A 19,591-nucleotide genomic window follows, 5' to 3' on the forward strand; every position below is an offset into this window, starting at 1 on the left:
TATAATATCTGTACAGTATTGAAGGTAAGAAAAAGCCTGATCTCAGTCTAGCTAACTAGCAGTGTAAGACCTGCATGTAAATAACATGTGATGTTGGAATTATAATACAATACAATCCGAATTCAGTACCAAATACCTTGTGATGTTATTCGGCGCCAGTACCAGTTTTTACGCCAGTGGAAAACCAATAGCTTGAAGTACTGTACTTTTGGTACGTTCTTGAAGTACCAAAAGTACGGTGCCTAGTACGGTGGAAAAGAGCCCTTTGGTCAGCTGGGGTGAGATGTATGTTGGGAGGCATATGGAATTTGGGTTCTGCGATAGAGAGATTGTCTTTAAGAGCTCCATGTCTTTGCACTGCAAACGCTTTGGACCACTGTATTAGCTACACATTCAGGAACTGGGTAGCTAGTTGATGAAACACAAAAAGTGCTGTTTTTTTCCGTCTTCCTTTGTGTTTTTCCTCATTTTCCCCTTTGACTGTTTAATTTGGTATAAATGTACACGTGTGTTCAGAAATATACCAGTTCAGGAAAAACACATCCGGTTTATTTTAAAATTCATTTCACTGGCCTGTTGATTCATATCAAATACTTGAAATGTACTGAAGTTTTTCTGTGTATACTGTTAAATTTAGGGTGGTTTATTTGCTATCAGACGTCTGCTTGGCTGAGATCATGAACGTGCGCATCTTTATCCCGTAGAAAATAAAACTGTTGATTCTACAAAGAGAGTTACTTATGAATGAATGGAAAATGACGTATTTCAATATTTCGATATTGCTGAGGAGATATTGGTGGCCATTCTATGTCTAATCAAAAATTGTGCCTTTTGTACAGTTATGTCTGTATTTATTTATTTATTTTTATTTTATTTTATTTTTTTCAATTCAGTGTCCCTGCATTGCCTTTTTACTGTCTGGTGTTCTGCTGTTTTAAAAAATCCTTGTTGGATGAGGAACCCCCATCCCCTTTTTATTTTTACATTTGTATGCCTCTTGTCTCCATGCCTGGCTGGTGAAACTGGAGAGAAGCACAGCACTTCTTAATCTGGAACAGTCTTTGGGCCTCCCAGACAGTCTGGCTTTGTCAAGGGCTTGATAGACGTAGAAAATGAATTGTGCAGGTGGCAAGGGAAAACAAAAATGGTGGTCTGACTGCCTAGGGTTAAACTGGGTTGAAGACCAATGTCCCACATATATATTTGGCCTAAGTCAGGTTTTTATTAATTATAACACTTTCCTACTGCCACCAAGAACTGAGCGGTAGCCGAGCCGAACTGCGAAGAGACCGTTTCCCATTAAACTATTAAATTATGCGAGCCGTAGCTGACCCGTACCTGCACTGACGTGACCAGGCTTACTAGCAGGGCTGATAGTGTGACTAAACTGAGCTGGTCACCACTATCTGACTGCTCGAAATGCTCGGAGACAAGAAAGAACTGGAATTATTCATTATTAGTCATATTGCACTATGTATGGATGCATTTTCAATTCAGTCTATGCATTCTCAACCGGAAAATTTCCGACCTGCTACTTGAAAAAGTACAATAGAATGGCTAAATGGAATGGATTCATAGTGCAAATTTATGCAAGCTAATGCTAATTCCATCAGTGTTTGACGCTAACATAACACGGCGATTCTCTCAGCCATACTAGTGGAAACTGGCACATAATAAATCGTGATGTCTCTTCGCAGTGTGGGTCCAGTACTGCCTGGTTCTTGTATGCCAGTAGAAAAGCACCAGTAGACTCATGCTTATCATTTGGCAATGATCACTGGAAAATCGAAGTGCATTATTTTCCTAAAACTACCTCACAGTGCATGATATGACACGTTACATTTATCATATTCCATGCTTTTGATATAGATGTGAGGGGAAATGTTAGCTTTGTTTTTATCAAATTGACTTTTTAAAACACGTAACAGCCATTTTCTCCAGAGTACAGATGCAACTGTTGTGTGATGGGAATGGCTTGGATAATGGGAGAGGATTTTTTTTTTTCAAATTTATTTAGTCATGGAAAAGACACCGTTTAAGGTTAAGTTGATCAAAGTTTAACTAATCACTGGTTTTGATGATGAATTACTCACAGTATGGTTGAAGAATTGCTTGAATATCGATCTCCCCAACATCCCTTGGATTTATTTTCATCTGATGTGCATGAATATTATGTGAATACATTTATAATAAATTTATTCAAGAATAAAATAACATGGACTCTGTGTACTGTTTTACCAGTAGCTAGATACTTTTATTTGCAACAGTTGTGGCATTTCAGAATATATTTTTCACATATCTTCTCAGTTGAGTTGGACTGTGATATTACTTTACCTTTTTTACCTGAGTCAGTGCTTGTCACATTACATCTCAATATTTTTATTGTTTACCCCAATTAACAAGGGGGATTTCTACAGTTTCTGCCCTGATGTAAAGCAATGTAGTAATTTAAAATGCTCATGCTTTATTAAATGCAATTTTTATTATTGATTTCCCTAAGAAATTTCATTGTTATATCAAGACACTATATTATATTATGATATAAAATGATTTTAAAAAAATGAATTAGCTGTTATCGATGCCTATTTTGTATTATACAATTGTCAAATAACAATTTTGGATTTTCGATTTATATACTGGAGAGTGACTGTGCAAACTGGTTTTATTTCCTTCACTGTACATGATTTGATTTGGAGGAACTAAAAGCGGATATACTTTCATTAACGTATTATTAAGAAGTCATTTGACTACTTCACTCTGTTATAAAAAAAAAAACAAAAAAAAACACACATGAGCAAATAAGCAGTTGTAAATTCATGAGGGAACACCAGGAAAGAGAACAGTGGACCCTTCATGTTGGCCCGTGGGAGAACATGGAAATGTGTCGGGATTCCTGCTATAGGGCAAGCTGCCAGACTGAGGGAAATCCCATTGCTTTACATCAGGGGCTGCCCAACATGGTTAAGGGAATCCCCCCTTCCCGTTACAGACTTCAAGGATGTTACGATGAGGTGTCTTCCTAGTAGTGTGTAAACAGTTTTAATTTGTAGATAGGAATTAGTGGGGGGGGGGGGGGTGCACCTCAGTGCTCATTTGCCTGTGGTGTCACACAAACCTACCAGTAGACATTGGGAAACACATGCAAAATAAGTCACGCAGGTCTGGTTCTAGTGGAACAGGAATCCTTTAAAAAAAAAAAAAAATATGTAGTTCCCAGTGATGATATGAATGTTTTCCATCGTTGATAAGGAAGCGTTGAGCTTGACCCTGGGTACAGGGTGAGCACGGATCTCTCTGACACGTGCCAGACCTGCGGGTAGAAAGATGCCCTTTTGTGGTTTCCTGTGTCATGATTTGTGGCTCCCTGGAACTACACCTTTAGACTAAAGGTCACCTGACCACAGAATTTGAATTAATTATGGAAGTCAACTGGGTTCTGATGAGTCACCAGTAGTTGTTTGGTGATCAGTCGTAATGAAACTTGATGAGTTGGTGCATTTCCTGCTTCAATTGCTGCTTCAATCCATCGATTAATGTATAAGTTCATAAAAAGCAGACATTTTTAGCACAGTAATGGAAAGGTGGATTGAGGTCAAGTAAGAGGTGTTGCTCACGGTCTTCAGTGTCGTGATAAGTTTAACAAGTAAAACAAACTGTTGAGAATTTGTTCTTTTTGCGATTCGTCTAGCAGCCAAAGTTCACAAAAGTAAAAAACGCAGCCCCCCTCAGCACCAATACATTCCAGACTGCCAACTGTGGCAAAGATACTATTAAAACAAAAACTTCATAAAATCTCGTGTTAAAGGTTTCATATTATTTTTCTAAATAATATATTTTTTCAGACACCAACAACTGTCAAATGTTTCCAGTGTTTTTTTATATATGGGTTGGTCTTTTCCTTTGCGATTACTTCAGATCAACCATTTAATTTTCTCCAAAAATAAAAATCACCAAACATATAAACAAGGGAGGTGGTCCCATATTGCTGAAAAATAAACTACTCTCCTCCACTGAAAACACAGAAATCACTACATTAAATATTGCAAGCCATCAGAGATGGGAATAGTCTATCAATCGACTTATCTATGAATTAAGTTACTAAAAGAACAAATCTGGACCCTACTTGTATAAATCCACTTATTTTAAACAGCTGATCTAACCCATTTAAGGGAACAGCAGCATTGAAACTATTGTTATCTGTCAGTCTTCCACACCCAGGACTGAAACTCATGAACTCAGAATTAAATGTATAATTCACTTTATAGCAGTTGTGGGAGGGCATGGGTTGATTGATAAAAATGATAAAAACAGACTGAAACACACTGCAGTGAACAGACTTCAAGAAGTCATATGGAGCCGACAGTAAAACCAATGTCCTGTCAAAATTGCCTAAAACTAGCTACTGATCTCAAACCCCTACCTGGAATCATCAGTTGGAGCGATAGGGTGCGGGAAATCTATAGTCAGAGTAATTCTCTTGAATCACCACAGAATCACAATATTCCCAATAAAAACATTGGGACAGGAGTGAGTTAGACTCATCCAAAGTAACCTTGAGCGAGAGAGAGATCGTTTCAGTCTAAGGAGGTGCAGTCTTTGCCTTAAAATAAATCAGTTAAAACTTCATCAAAAACATTCAGTACAAATAGGACAACTGCTTTAGTTAAAATATTTAAGAATTTGTATTTACTCCATACGTATTCCATGAATTTCATCAATACATACCCTCTACACTGACACACAGAACATCCTAGGAAATGCGCAGGATCAGTTATTTATCACATATTTCTGCACTAAAAACAACACAAACAATTTTACAAAACGCATATTGCTTCAAGTCAGACGTTAGCGTCCAGATCTTTGAATTTCCCCCATGTCGATGAATCTTCTTCTGAAGTTTCTCCTACATTTTTACAGCGCAAAAAGGCAAGGTGGTTATACTCAAGATTGCTTTCATTGAACACATTTAAACTTCAAAATATGAGAACTGAACGAAACATAAGTGCAATTGTTATCACACGTCCTCATTGCCATTTAACGATTTGCTATATCTCAATCAATAGGGAAGCAGACATGGTGGACCATGAGTCAGATTTGACAACGAAGGAAGCAACAGAGGTGCTATTTAGTGAAACCTTCTGAAGCATCCCTCCGTAACACATCTTGACCAGCCCACAAACAGCGCAGGTGGTCCGGAGCCCCCAGTCCATATTTACATGAAGCAGGTGGCCTTCAATCAGTGGAATTCATGACAGCTCATTTGCTAGGTCCTGTCTGAGATCACCCTCGGCCATTCTCTGAATGTGAAGTTATGGTTCTGAGCATCAAAGGCTCCTTGCCTCCAACTGCGCCTTTGAGCTTTAGGATCATATGGCTACATTTCCATTTCACAACAAAAAATGCAAAGAAACAAAAATGGAACAAACTATCCCTTCCCCTCCATTTAAGAGTCAGTAGCCTTGTCCACGAACCTTCTCATAAATGTCTAGAGGTGTGGAGGGCAAATGCAGAGGCTCCTAAGACATAAAACATCAGTTGTTAAACTCTGCTCAGCGCTGGAATGGCCTGCGTACTTTCTTTCTCCTGCGGGAAGGCTTGGGACCCTCAGCCTTGGGCCCCCCTGGGCCAAAGGGTCCCGTTTGTGATGCAGAGGTCGGAAAAGAGGTGTTTGAACCATTGGGCTGGTAGGACGAGGGCGAGGGGGGATAAAAGCCTCCACCGGCTGCAGTGCCATTAGGAACTGTTCCCTGGAAAATGCGACTGAAGACGTCCCAAAGGTCGGCGGGAGAGCTTGGTCCAGGAGGCGGCTCAGAAGAAGCCCTGGAGAAGATCAGAATCACTTTCAGAGGTATAATGGCAATAGTTCTATCACGCCACAAAACACAGCACGGATAAAACCAGCAGTTGTGCAAATCAGCCGGAGGCCGAAATGTAACGTTACTTCTGCTGCGTAGCGCCAGTGGCGTGCTTCGAGCTGAAGGAGATGTGGTAGGGCACGCGATGAGTATCGGGAGAAATTCCAATCCGCTGGCAACCGGCCCACTCTAAAGAGAAGGGGGGAGACTCCATCTTAAACGTTTTATGTCAGACCAGAAGAGACGCATGTGGCGCAAATGAGCATTAGGTCTCATTCATTCTCTGCTGCGGCTGAGCAGAAGCCCGCAGACGGCTTGAGCATTACCCGTGATGTCGTACACCTTCCCGTCTATGAAGGCGAAGTAGGTTATACGCAATCCCAGCATGCTGGACTCGGCCCAGAGGTCACCATCTTCTACGCCGTGATGCTTGTTGCACTCGGCGCAGAACCTGGCCTGGCTGGGATCCCTCTCCATTTCGAACCTCCTGCGCAATCGCACACAGGCACACGCATACACATACAAAAAGATCCCCCTGTTCAAAATGATAATTCTTACATGACTCAATGGAATCTGCCCATACACAGCAGTGAAACAGAGGGTCTAAAAAACTGTAAAGGATACTCAGAGCGGTCAGATCAAGACACGATAATCTTGCATATACCGCCTTCACACAAAAAAACAGAAATATTTACTAATGATCGCTTACACAGATCTACATTCTGTTATGACTAGTTGTGATGCCTTTTAATTGATAGAATTGATATATATTATCTAGATTTAGATGTAAATATATTTGTGTACACATAATATACATTTAAAATTCCCAGGAAAGCACAGTGTGTCACAGACAGGACAAGAAGAAACAAACCAAGAAATGTCTAAATATGTACATTTGCAGATTAGCAAATCATTTAATCATTCTTTTGTTACTCCTTTGGGTGTTTCTAAGACGCATGTATTAGAATATACATCTGCTGATCTCCCAGCGTGCTGCTTAGAGCTCCCACTCGCGAATCATTTTACCAGGCTGGTCAGGAACTGGCACCGCCACTATGGATGGGTATCGAGAACCGGTACTGAATTGGTACTGGTTCGGGACTGGCCGATTCTGATACTATCGATAAGCTCCTGGACAAATGGTGCCACTATCAGTGCTTCTGCCGTTAATTCATTCTAAAGGTACTTTTCCACCGCATCAAGTACCGTACTTTTGGTACTTAAAGAATGTTTTCCACTGGTGTAAAAACTGGTACCAGCACTGAATAACATCACAACACAGGGCAGGGTATTTTGTACTGAATACAAAAAAAGGCTATAGTATATTAAACAGTTGCATGGTGTACAATATCAATACCAACATCACATGTTATGCACATGCAATTCTTACATCGCTAGTCAGCTAGATTAAGATCAGGCCTTTTCTTACTTTCAATTCTGTACTGACATTATAGCAAAGGGAGTTTGTTTCGTTAAAACATTTCTATTTTGTCACAGGAAAAAAAAACTTAGCTAGCTTTGCAATTTTATTTATTATTCCTTTTTACAGATTATCTAATAAAGGTTTTGAAATCAGACTGAAGTTTAACTGCTTTTGCATGCGTTCTCTGAGACAATCATAATCAATTTCATTCTTGCTGTTTAACTCACTCCTGGACGGGTTTGTGAGAAATGTATGTTGAACTTCTTTTTGCTTTATAAATACCCCAATAATTATTATAACAAAATAATACCGTGCCATCCTAGTATATTATACAAAATACTTTATTTCTTGTCCCTGAAATCCTGATCTTCTTGTATCTGTTCTTCCAACTAAATCATTGGTTTTTCATTTGTCCATGTATCCATTATTGTTACTTTTATATATTTTTTACTTTGTTTATCCTTATTCTCTGAGTTTGCAACTTTTTCCAAGACTGTGGTTATGTCTTATTTCAGTGGCAGGCTATTTGCATAACCAAAACGACAAAGAAAGCATTTCAAGTCCCATCCTAAAGTACTGAAGTACCAAAAAAGCAACCCAGTTTGGCACTTTCGGTACTGGAACATGACTGGTCAATGGGAGTCAATGGAAAAGGGAAAGTGCCGAAAGTACCGTACTAGAAGTATCGTACCTGTTGCAGTGGAAAAGCACCCTAACATAGCAGCGTTTTTAAATTCTAAACTGTCCCCTAATGACGACGACGCTGCAGACGTCATGTGATCATCAGGTGCGTATTTTTATACTGTCCTCTCCAGTCATCATGGCAGATAGGGTAAAGCATTCAAAAGTGTGAGCTCACTTTAGTAAATGATGCAAAAATGCACGTTGAACTACACTAACTGAATAAATGAAATTTGCATTCAAAAAGTTTGAATATTTGAGGGTTGCAATTTAATGTGAATGTACTTTTAAACAGAATATTTCAACTGAAAATATTTCAGTTGTAATTTCATTGGTAAAATAATCAATGCAAAAGTATTCAGTTCCAAAATAAACAGTTTATGAAGTTCATTTTTAAAATTAAGTCACCTGAATTCAGCACATTTACTTTCGCTTCAATATAAGTTTCAAGAAAACAAATTCAGTTGGAAACATTCAATGTGTTTTAATGCCATCTTCATAATTCAAGAGGTAATATTCTGTCCTTTTGTTTTCGCTTTACAAATACGCTGCCAATATTTCAGTGGTTTGAAATACAGTCTGAAATTCAACCTTCTCCATCTGGCACTAACAGGATAGTACAGCATAACTACAGGAATACAGGAAACTAACTTATTTTAGCAATAAAGTTATGCTAAAATAACTGTTAAATCTCTTCACCTCGTGTCATGTCTATTTTTTGCACCACATTATGGAGAGTAGTACTGATAAGAGTATCGATAAGTATCGGCATTGATAAGCAGTATCGGTGTCGATACCCATCCCTAACTGCCGCCCAAAGACAATTAATGATGCAAAACCAAGGGCTCTCCATCAGTCTGAGGCTACGCTGCCCGAACACACCTGTGTTTGCCATTGCATCTGGTGCACATCATGGAGTTCATGGCCTCCTTTAGATCATCCTGCAGCTTGGTGAGAAATTCGTTCATGGACTTAGACAGCTCAGTCTCTGCCATGCGCTTCCTGAGGGACAAGACAACAGGACAGAGGCTGTAAATAATAAATCAAACTACCATATATTAAACATAAAAACCATACTATGCGCGCCATAAAACGGCCTTTACTGCCCCTGGTGTTGTTATACTGCATTGCATGGAATTGTGTTGAAACCCAACAACAAAAAAATCATTGTTTTATTCTTTTATAAATATTTTCCTCATAACTTGGTAATCTCAAAAAAAATGAGTTACTTGGGCTACATTAAACAGTATTCAATTTATGTAAGAAGACAACACTTTGGTAAATCAGTCTAGGGGGACCTCCGTGACATACTGGCGCTCATTTTAAATGTCCTTGTTCATGGCTAAGTCTGCACTTCATAAACCAAATGAATACAACAAATAACATAAACTGTGTTTGATGAATTTCAAGTGCTTATCTTACAATGCCCAAGTTCTTCCTTTTAAAAAGATCACTATAAACAAATCAATTTCTTATTCTTGCTACAAAATAATTATGCATCAGTATGATATGGTTACATTAATACTTAAAGGCTTAATCCAAGGTCAACATACATTAATATCCTGTATGGTTCTAATTAAATATAACAAAATCTTATGGGGTCCATTAACCAGTAAGTATATGATATATTCAAACTAAATTTCTTGCATATATTAGATTTATGCGTTTCACAGCCTGAATCCTATCGTCTAAGAAAACTTTTTTTTTTTTAACTTAGGAATTGTTTTGTTACTCACATTTGGTACTCCCTGCGCATTTCTGGGCAGCTAACAATATCCCAGGCTGCTCTCAAGACCTTAAAGGCCTCTCCAGCAGACGGGTGCTTGTTCTTGTCTGGATGAACCTAGATCGTTGAAATACAAATATGATAGAGAAGTTTTAGGGCAGTCAAACGCTTAGTAGGTCACATTGCGTTACTAAAGCGCTCCAGATTTGCAGTGTACCATATATTAGCAATACTTTACTGCCACCTAGTGTTCCTGCTGTACATTGCAATGTCATTAAAATGGAAACAAACACTGTGTTTATATTTACAAAGTAACTTACGAGAACAGCCAGTTGCCTGTAGGCTCTCTTCAGTTCAGGATCTGTGGCGTCAGCTTCTACTCCCAGTACGACAAATGGATCCAGCTCCTCTTCGGGAACCTCTGCTAATGCAAGCAGGCGCTCCAGTTCATGTTCAGGGTAACTTCTCCCTGAGTCATTGGGAGGCTTGGGAATAAAGGGTGGTTCTGGAAGGCCAGTCCTCCCCATAGCTGTCTGGGCTTTGCCCCACATCTTCACCATCCATGCCCAAGCTCTTGAGCGCCGAAGTGAATCCCACCACCGGCAGCTCCTCTCCGCAGCTACCTTGCCCAGGAAGCCTCTCACCCACCCAGTGCCCAGGAGCAAGGCAATGTACAGAACCCTGAGACAGAAAAGCCATGCCCCGTAGCCATGTGCTGCCATCTTTGTACTCCAGGTTGCTAAAGCCACTCCAGCGGAGGTCAACCTATGCAGCAAATGACTGGCCTCCGCCTTCACGGCGGACAGGTCTGCAGCCTTGCAGAGCAGCCGGCCAACCGAAAGGTAGAGCGCAACCCCGACACCTTCCACCACTTCGCCACAGTGGTGGGCCACTAAAACGATGAGATCCACCACCATGCACACATAAGACAGGCACCATGGGCACAGGGACTCAGACAGCAGCTTTCGGCAGCTCTGGGAGAGACGGGACAGAGCAGAGCCATCAGATCTGCTGTGGTGGTGGTGGTGGCTGGTCCGTCTCCTGGCTTGCCGGTGTCGCCCTCCAGAAGGCGCTGGTTTGGAAAATGAGAATGAGTGCTGCTGATGACTCAGGTCCCGCTCTCCCGATATGGCCGTCTTGCCACCACGGGCCCGGACTCTTTTTCTGTCCCCAAATCGCTGCGCCCCTGGATCCTTGCATGTCCTTGAACCGCCACCATTGTTTCCTTCACCCTTCTGGTCCTCCTCCCCCTCACCTGCACCTTGGCCCGATTTCCCCCAGTCACCAAGTCCAAAAAATCTATCACTCTCCTCTTCTCTTGAGGCCATCTCGTCCTCCTCTGGTTTTCCAAACCCCAACGTGCTTCCTCCATCTTGCGGACAAGTCTCCATGGAAGAGGAACTAAGGTCAAGACTGTCTGGTCTTTCTTCCCCTGAATCATGGTGCCAGCATCCCCTCCCACAATCACCATGTATGACTCCATTGACCAGATGGGATGAGGACGAGGACAAAGGGATGTCAAAATCTGACTTGGTCTGTTCAAACATCTCCCCTAGCTTAACATCTAACAACTCAGCCAACATAGGCTCAAAATTCATCTTAATCTCCACCTGCCCTTCAATCATCTTCTGGTCCTGCCAGTACTCCCTTGGTCTGCTGCATGTCTTCACTTTCTTCACAGGGGGCACCGACAGTCCATCTTGGCCCATGAAACCTTCAACTGTCCTTAAGTGAGAGGATGCATCAGGTTTACAGTGATACTCCTGGTATAAGCTTTCTCCTTGTCTGCTGTCACCACCACCTGCCCTCCTGAATCCATTTTCCATCTCCTGTGCATTCACGCCCACACCGCAAGGCACTTCCATCCCATGCCTCTCCTTCCAGTGCCCTCATGTCCCACCGAATTGCCCAAACCTGCTGAAATAGAGAGGGCAGAGAAACAAAAAAGCCGTGCCTTTAAGAAGCAATGAGCAGTTCATTACACACATCGCTCCGTTAACGAGGACAAGCAAATACCTTGGCTTTCTCACAAAAGTTTACACAGAATTAGTTTACTGGAAAATGTACATTACTACTAACCTAAGTTAAGCGCTCATGAAATGCCATGATAATTAAACTGTACAACTGCGAATGTAACCGTCTTCGGCAATACGCCAAATATTAAAATAATAAGCTGCTATCAGGCAACGTTAGCATTTAACAATGCATTCAGCGACATGACCATGTAGAACTAAGATAAACAAGTCACGGTAAATTCATTTATATCACCGCCGTAAACAGTAGAGTAAAACTTTTACATTAATCAAATTATTACTTATTTGTGTTGTCTGAAATGAATCCGTCTGCTTGCGTACATCTGATTAACATTTATGCAAAATGCAGTGTTTTCCACTCGCATAGCGTAATGATCGGGCCGCCGGTGCATCGGGGTGAGCGGCGATCATCTGCCAGGCTACAGCCTACTTCAAGGAGAGAAAGACCACCATGCAAACTGTACTCTGGAAAAGACCTGTCAGTCCATCCCGCTTCATCGCTACGTAGGGCGGATGCGAGCTGAATTATCGAGAATAGCCACCCTTGTTTTAATGTATCCAAAACGCAGCTGCACGTTGGTACAATTCATAAAGCTACCTAAGAAAAGACCCTGCCAGCTGATCTACTATCGGAACATTTGTGGCAGTTGTCTAGAGATTAAGGTTATAAATATCTGCAGCCTAGAGCTGCTGCAGCTAGCTGCTTTTCAGTTACCTATGCAGCGTTTCTTGACGTCCGGGTCAGCAAGCGGGCTTTATTATTATTATTGTCAAGACAACCAAGCGTCAGGCTTATATTATGGAGTGCATGAGTTTTGTCACCATGGTCCATCATAAGCTCGCGGTTCTGCCCCTCCGTGTCCTGCTCCCGGTAGCGATCGCTGCTCCTCGCTTGTTTTTGTTCACTTCCCGGTAAGCAGCGCAGCGCAGCGCCCCCCGGCCGGTTCCCTGGCAGTGAGGGGCGGAAGTGGGTAAGCTGAGGCCGGCCATAAGGCGCAGGGAATCCGGCAGGATGAGGTAAGGTCTCTGGGGGCGTCGCTAATGCGTTTGGCGTAGCGGCAGTTTTCAGTATTTACATGCTGAATGCCTGCACAATGCTTGTTATTATAATCACGCCTTAACTGATGCAGAAATGCGCGTTTCATATCTTTCACACAACTTGCACTGCAATTGTTCCATTCTGCTTCATACATTTTAGTTATACTTTACAGTGAAAAAATACAGTGTAGATTCCAGAACATATTTTAAATATATTTATTTTTACTCGTCCCCATCCACATCAGGTAGGTAAACACACAAAAAAACAAGAGTGAAATTAGAATTGTGTTTCACAGTTGAAACAAAATTTAGAAATACAACCGTGACAGAAACTTATATATACAGGAGAGAAAGGCCAATGAATTAACAATAATAACAAAACAACAAAATATTTGTCGACAAATTTAAAATAAAAAAAAAAGTCCTAAAATCAGTAATGCATTACAGTAACTTAAATATTGTGTCAAAACAAGGAGTTGGAATTTCAGTTCACTTTCACATGGTAAACTTCTAATTATAAGTGACAGTGCAATACAGATCGGATTTTAAAACAGAAATGTCCACAAAATTTAAAGACAACAATCATGAACCTGACCTTTTAAAATACAGGGAATGTTGCAAGGTGTTTTGTTTTCCTTAAAGTTCTTTTAAGCTTCATATATATATATATGCATGTTTGAGGGAGACAATCCAATAGGATCATATATTCTGCAAAAATGAATTGCACTCATTTATGTCTCTCAGAAACGTTAGATCATATGCCATGATCCTATTAGTATGCATATACAAATTTTACCAGTTTCTCAAATGCCATGGTGACTTACTGAACCATAAAGCACAATAAGTTAAGCAAAAATGAAACGAAGGGCAAAGCTTTTAAGCATTCATTTGGGAAATTTACCTCCACAAAAAACAAACCTTTACAAAATGACAATATTATGATACACAAAAATATATAAAGGAGAAAAACTAACATGCACAAACACTTAAGACCTAACTGCTTATGGATGCGATTTAAAAGGTATGGCACCAATTTGGATCAGTAAGTCACCAACAATTTCTAAACAAATATGTTTTGGTAACGATCTTGACAGAACTCCACCTAGTCTGAACTGGGAAGCTTTTAGAGGGGACAAGATCTGAAGCTGGACCTACTACAAAAACACTGAATGGTCCTAGTTGGCTTCTATGCTTGACTTTGAACAGTGTTTCTCAAACCCAGTCTTCTGGGACCTCCAGATAATCCACATTTTGGCTCCCTCCCAGCTCCCAAAACACCTGAACCAAGCAATCAAGATCACTGAAGGCAAAAATATGGACTGTCTGGCGGTCCCTGGGGACTGGGTTTAAAAAGATGGGCTTAGATCACTGGTTCTGTGGACTACCAGACCATCTAAAACAAAGTACCGTCAATATAAAAATAAAACAATAATATTGCAGGTTCTGGGATAGATTTAGACATCTCCTGTCCTGAGTTGAACCAACCATATTATACAAAAACTTCAGAATAGAAAGTTTGATAGCCACCATGAGACTTCACAGACACGTTGCCAGATGTTTGCAGCACTATGGAGACATTGAGGGCTTGTTGGTTTCTGATGTTCCAGCATCTTCCGAAATTGTTCTGGCCCCGCCCCAGGTCCCTCTCCAGCTGGCCTCCCTTACACACCTCTGTGGTTCCTGAGGTAGTCTTTCTGCATTCCTTCAATCTTTCTCATTTGGTCATGCTCCTCATCCTCATCCTCTTCATCCTCATCTGTAGCAAAAAGCTCTTCCTCAAAGAAGGACCCTCCAAGACCATACTCCTGGGCATGGATAGACACTTCATTCGGCATCAGATGAGGGGAGCCCTCAATGAAGTCTGCAAACCTGCGTGAGATGATCAGCACATCAGTATCAGAACTTGTGGCTGGTCATGCTGCCTCACCCATGACTCTCCATTTACCTCTTAGGGGACTGGAGTCTAGACACAGTCTTCCAGGTGTTGAATTCAGGACTACTGCAGAATTCCCTAAGTTCTGCCAAGGCGTACTGTGTCTCCACCTCCGCCTGCTTCTGGTACTCTTCTTCAGTTAGAAGGCGACGGGGCTCCAGCTTCCGGGGCCAGCTGGGCTTCAGCTTGCTGTCGAAAATATAACAGCAGGAGGTGAACTTGCAGCACAAAAGAAAAATAATAGCTTAAATTAGAGCTGATGACATACACACTTACCTGTACACAATGAACCCTAACCGAACAGGGTGCTCTAGGTGTTTGGAACAGAAAGCAGCGATAATAATGGCAAGTGCTACTTGCTGCACCTGGATCCCAGCATAAACCAGCAGCAAGCCAAACAGCTGCAGCACCCAGGACAGGATATTAATACTGCGCTGCTCCACTAGGGGGCCATAGCGGTAGCACACAGCAAAGCTGACGAATCCCACCACTGCGGTGTAACCTGCAGTAAAAACACCACAATCACAGAAAAGACTGCAACAAACCACCCCCCCCACCCCCCCCCCATAAGATGTGCATTTTTTCATTTTTAACCATGTTAGGATTTTTCTCTCATTTCTCTGACGACTGACCTTGTGGAAAGGAAGCTTACAAAGGAGACGTGTCTGGTAACTTCAGTACGTAGCCCTACCTAAGGCTAAGTGCCAGTGCTCTTTAAGGATGAGCTGGAGGTTCCGGAACACCAGCTGGATCAGGTAGACAGAAAAGGACCAACCTCCCACTATCAACACGTAAAAGGGGCTTCGCTGAAAAACAGGGGAAAAGAAACATAACATCAAAATAAGTCAGTGTTCTGCAGGACTTTTTATATCAAATACACCAAGGACTAAATTATTAAATGAACACAGAGCTAACGAACCCATAAAGCTAAACTGGTTATGTGGCAATTCATTTGACTACAAACCTTAGGCAGCAGGCGAGCCATGATGAAGATGAGGATGATGAGGGAGGCAACCATGCCTGTGGTCATTCCTGCCGAATAGTAGAACACCTGACTCCTGCGGGAGAAATCACACAAAATGCTTATGCGATTGACCGGTCACTGACATGAATGACAATCTGCATACATACAGCTCTGGAAAAAAAATTAGGTTACAGAAAAATGTTCAGTTTCACTCATTTCTCAATCTATAAATGTGCATCTGTGAATAATTTATTTTTTTGCAAGCTACAACCTGGCTCTTCCCTGCTTCTCTTTGATGAAGGGCTTCTTCCTTGCTTTATGGGTCTTCAGTCCTGCTTCTAGGAGTCTGTTATGAATTCTTTTTCAAGGTCACTTGAGGTCATCCTGCGATTTATGAGGCACTGCCAGATAAGTTGACAGTCATCTCTGGCATTAGAAAGTTGCTTCTGCCCTCTACCTGGCTGGCTTTTGGTTATTGCCAGTGTCTCCTGCTTCACCTTGTTCTTGTGTGCTGCTATTTGTACTGCTGAAATTGAGCCTCAAAGCAACCTGCTGCTCTATACCTTTCTGTCAGCAGAACCAGCATTAAACCGGGATTTAAAAATGCAGATTATAAAAAAATGCAGTGGTCTCTTAATTTTTTCCAGAGCTGGACATACACAGTGTAAAAATAATGTTAAACATCTAGGTATTTGTTGTAAAGTAAGAAAAAGAAAAATTATCTTGAAACTATGGACAGTATATGAGCCTTATGCAAAATAATGATAACTGATAGTGGACCTGGGGGTCAGAATAGAAGGTTAGTTGTTTCTCCCTTTCCCCTTGGTCAGTATTTGGGATTAGGTGTTTTAAGGGTTTGGGATTAATGTTATTAACTTCTATCCAAGCCACATTGCCTAAAACAAGCATCATGTTTGAATACAAGGATACTCATTAGTGTACATGGCCCCGATGTGCCATAGACCCAGAGACATAACCTGCCGAGACAGGTACTGCCCTGCATGTTCACCCTCACGGACAACTTCCAGCACAGACATGAATTTCACAATCAGATTCAGTTCTATCATCACTGAGTCTTAAAATTGTGACAATATAACCAGGGCAGGATAAGCAGTTCCATCCATCCTTAGTACCCGCTTATGCTATTCAGGGTCACGTAGGTTTGGAGCCTATCCTGGAAGCTACAGAAACAGGCTGGGAACAACCCAGGATGGGGAGTTAACCCATGGCACTGCACACTCACACACACACACACACATTCACACCTGTGGGGAATCTGATAACTCCAATTCACCTTAGCATGTTTTTGGACTATGGTGGGGGACCCAGAGCACATCCCACAACATGGGAAGAACATGCAAACACACATGGAGCCATGGTGGTGGAGACCTGAACGCCAGTCCCAGGAGAGTGACGCAACAATGCCAACCACTGGGCCACCAGTCCACCCAAGATAACCAATTTTTCAACCAAATATCCTGGATGTCATTAACATACAACAATTAATACATTAAAATAATCAATAAATATTTCATTAAATGCTTGGTTAATATGGTGTTACCTGCTAAGCATGTCTGCAAAGATGAACAACAGTAATCCAGCCAGAAATACAGAGAACAGGTAAATGTCAAACCCTACGAAAGAGAATGTGGTTAACTTGGGATCCAGCAAATAAAACACAAAAAGCAGGAGTCAAAATGCCACTTACTTCGCATGACCTTAACGGTGTACAGATTTTCATGGTCAACTGGGTCAACCCGGAAGCAGGTCTTGGCACGGAAGAGGCTGATGTCGATGGTGGTTTCATTGGAGCGCTCTCGTAATAAAAGCTGCATCAAATTCCAAATGCTGAGGTACTCCAGTTCCTGTAGCTCCTCCTCATCCTGAACCACCATCAACTTGAACTGCTTGGAACTGCACACTCGGATCTGTGACCGGGGTCCAGGGACATTACAGACTACTGTTAAATATACTCATCACAGTAGAATGTTTGCTGGTAAGGTCTCTACAATCTAATGATGCAAATTATTCATTACATCCAGGAGTGAAACTTTTTTTGCTACTAGCGATTTGGACTGGTTCAATAAAAAATAACTGCCAAAAGGCTAGTGTTCAGTTATTTGTACATACCTTTCCTTTAAATTACTCAGGCAGGTGGGCAAGCATAATTTACAGCCTTGATTACAACCATCCTGCTTGCAGGATAAACCTTTAACTTATCATACCTGAATTCTTGTCCATGTCTCTCTCCACCCGGGCACCTTATAGTTCTGATAACAAAAATATTGCTGGTTCTTGAGTTCCTTCAATTCTTCCCCATCACTTATGTTTTTTATTAACAGCTTATTACCTGTAAGGGCTGGGAAGAACAAAAAATAAATAATAAACAACCGACGCGCCCGACCAAATGTTTACCAAATGTCGCCCACAGAGGAAACCGAAAATAACTACAGGGTAATATGGCTATCGCTATAAAAAATTACGATAGCTTGGGTTTAAATATGTCGAATACTTCTTGTGAATGCTCCCTGGTAAATTAGTTATTTAAAAATATAAAACTACAAGTTGTATGTTTATTCAATTAAAGTTAGCCAGAACAACTATGCTGGCAATATTCTAGTGCATACACATCTATCCGTTGTAATCAGCTAGACGTATATAGCTCTTCAGCTAATTATCGTTCAAATAAAATATAAATAAACGACGAGCACTTTTATCTCGAAATTTCGGAGAGAACCCATACTTTGAGACATCAAACTACTTACCTAGACGCGAGTTAACACAAATTTGAAATTGTATTTCTGATTAAGTAAGTTAACAAATAAGTGGCATTCATTGCAAGCACAAAAAGATACTACACAAATTTCTTACCTGATGTATGGTCTATTATTGTAATGAAATAAAAAATAAAACATAACAAAACTGCTGTTATGCTTCCGCAGCTGCTGTAAAATTCCAATCTACACTTCATGTATCCCGCCATGACAGTTATGTGCACAGAAACCTGCTGCGTCTCCTCACGTAGCGACTCAGAGAGGCACGCTGATGCCGTGGCCAATCCGATCGTCTATTTTTGTTGACGTTCGTGAGGAGCGAGCCAACTGCGAGCACACTTTGCGGTTTATCCAATCATCGAGGTGTTTCCTACGACTTCGAGAGAGTTTATTGGTGAGTGATACACACAATTACATTGATTGACGAGGTCTAGTATCAATGAAAGCAAATCGAGAGAATTTTAAAACTCAACGTAAAGGCTCTTAGCAACCAAATAAGAATAAATCCCACGGTTTGGCTCTTTTCAACGATTTATGTTGGTAGAAAGTCGCGTATCCATCTTCAGCCTAGTGTCCGTAGGAGCCCCCCCCCATCGTTTGTAGTTGTTAGTTACCCGTGATTTTTAGTAGTAGCCCCCTGGCTCAGGTCTGTTTTAATTCGAAGGTCCTTTAATTTTGAAAAATCTTTCATTTAAGTAGGTTACATTGTATTTTGATTAATTGGTTAAGTGAGGAAAACTTTTATCTAACGATAAAACCAAAATAAGCTATATTAAACCAATAAATGTTATCACTTATATAGGTTATATTCAACATTTGTTTGTTTCTTTGCAATGACAGCTGAAAAGGTGAATCATATGCAGTGTTATTTGGGAGTGCACCACCCAGATGTGTTAGATCTTGGCAATGGACACTTGCTTTGAGAACGAAGAATATTAATGCTTTAACTGTACTGTACTTATTTGCACACCCTGTTTTTACACATTACACTTTTTTGATTAATCGTCTTTTCTTGTTAGTTGCACAGAGGAAAACTACTTTGCTTGTGTGTGTGCGCGGACCAGTGGTTTGGAGTGCCCTGCATTTTTAGAGAAAGTGGGTGAGGTAGCTGAAACGGGGTAGTGTGGCTCAAAGCATGGGTATCTGTCATCGGAAGGTTGCCTG

General features: G+C 41.2%; 2 protein-coding genes across 5 annotated transcripts; both read right to left on the reverse strand.

The window, feature by feature from the left end:
* Nucleotides 1–3,885: 3,885 nt before the first annotated feature.
* LOC111855637 (uncharacterized) lies at nt 3,886–12,694 on the reverse strand. 4 transcript variants are annotated; one of them, XM_023834834.2, is made up of 7 exons: nt 12,541–12,694; nt 10,006–11,599; nt 9,696–9,802; nt 8,842–8,961; nt 6,182–6,342; nt 5,942–6,044; nt 3,886–5,820 (listed from the first exon to the last, which is right to left on the reverse strand). In XM_023834834.2, the coding sequence occupies exons 2-7, from the start codon at nt 11,548–11,550 to the stop codon at nt 5,550–5,552; spliced, it is 2,307 nt and encodes a 768-aa protein (XP_023690602.1). In that variant the 5' UTR covers nt 11,551–11,599; nt 12,541–12,694; the 3' UTR covers nt 3,886–5,549. The 4 variants fall into 4 exon arrangements, with proteins under 4 accessions (XP_023690602.1, XP_023690601.1, XP_023690600.1 ...); XM_023834833.2 differs by having other exon boundaries at nt 10,006–11,602; XM_023834832.2 differs by having other exon boundaries at nt 12,434–12,694.
* A 262-nt stretch (nt 12,695–12,956) lies between these two features.
* On the reverse strand, nt 12,957–18,684 carry nemp1 (nuclear envelope integral membrane protein 1). Its single transcript, XM_023834845.1, has 9 exons — nt 18,525–18,684; nt 17,879–18,012; nt 17,362–17,581; nt 17,215–17,287; nt 15,654–15,747; nt 15,381–15,495; nt 14,966–15,191; nt 14,702–14,878; nt 12,957–14,625 (listed from the first exon to the last, which is right to left on the reverse strand). The coding sequence occupies exons 1-9, from the start codon at nt 18,634–18,636 to the stop codon at nt 14,418–14,420; spliced, it is 1,359 nt and encodes a 452-aa protein (XP_023690613.1). The 5' UTR covers nt 18,637–18,684; the 3' UTR covers nt 12,957–14,417.
* Between the last annotated feature and the right edge of the window lie 907 nt (nt 18,685–19,591).

This window comes from Paramormyrops kingsleyae, chromosome 6 (genome assembly GCF_048594095.1).
Source record: "Paramormyrops kingsleyae isolate MSU_618 chromosome 6, PKINGS_0.4, whole genome shotgun sequence".
Classification (NCBI taxonomy): Eukaryota; Metazoa; Chordata; class Actinopteri; order Osteoglossiformes; family Mormyridae; genus Paramormyrops; species Paramormyrops kingsleyae.

Coding starts and splice junctions, on each gene's coding strand:
- LOC111855637 (XM_023834834.2), bottom strand. CDS start 11,550: ATGGAAGTGCCTTGCGGTGTGGGCGTGAATGCACAGGAGATGGAAAAT. Junction 6,343..8,841: donor AGATGCAATGGCAAACACAG/GTGTGTTCGGGC, acceptor GCGATTGCGCAG/GAGGTTCGAAATGGAGAGGG. Junction 6,045..6,181: donor GAAGGTGTACGACATCACGG/GTAATGCTCAAG, acceptor CCTTCTCTTTAG/AGTGGGCCGGTTGCCAGCGG.
- nemp1 (XM_023834845.1), bottom strand. CDS start 18,636: ATGGCGGGATACATGAAGTGTAGATTGGAATTTTACAGCAGCTGCGGA. Junction 17,582..17,878: donor AGACATGGACAAGAATTCAG/GTATGATAAGTT, acceptor CCCCGGTCACAG/ATCCGAGTGTGCAGTTCCAA. Junction 15,748..17,214: donor TTTGCAGACATGCTTAGCAG/GTAACACCATAT, acceptor TTTCTCCCGCAG/GAGTCAGGTGTTCTACTATT.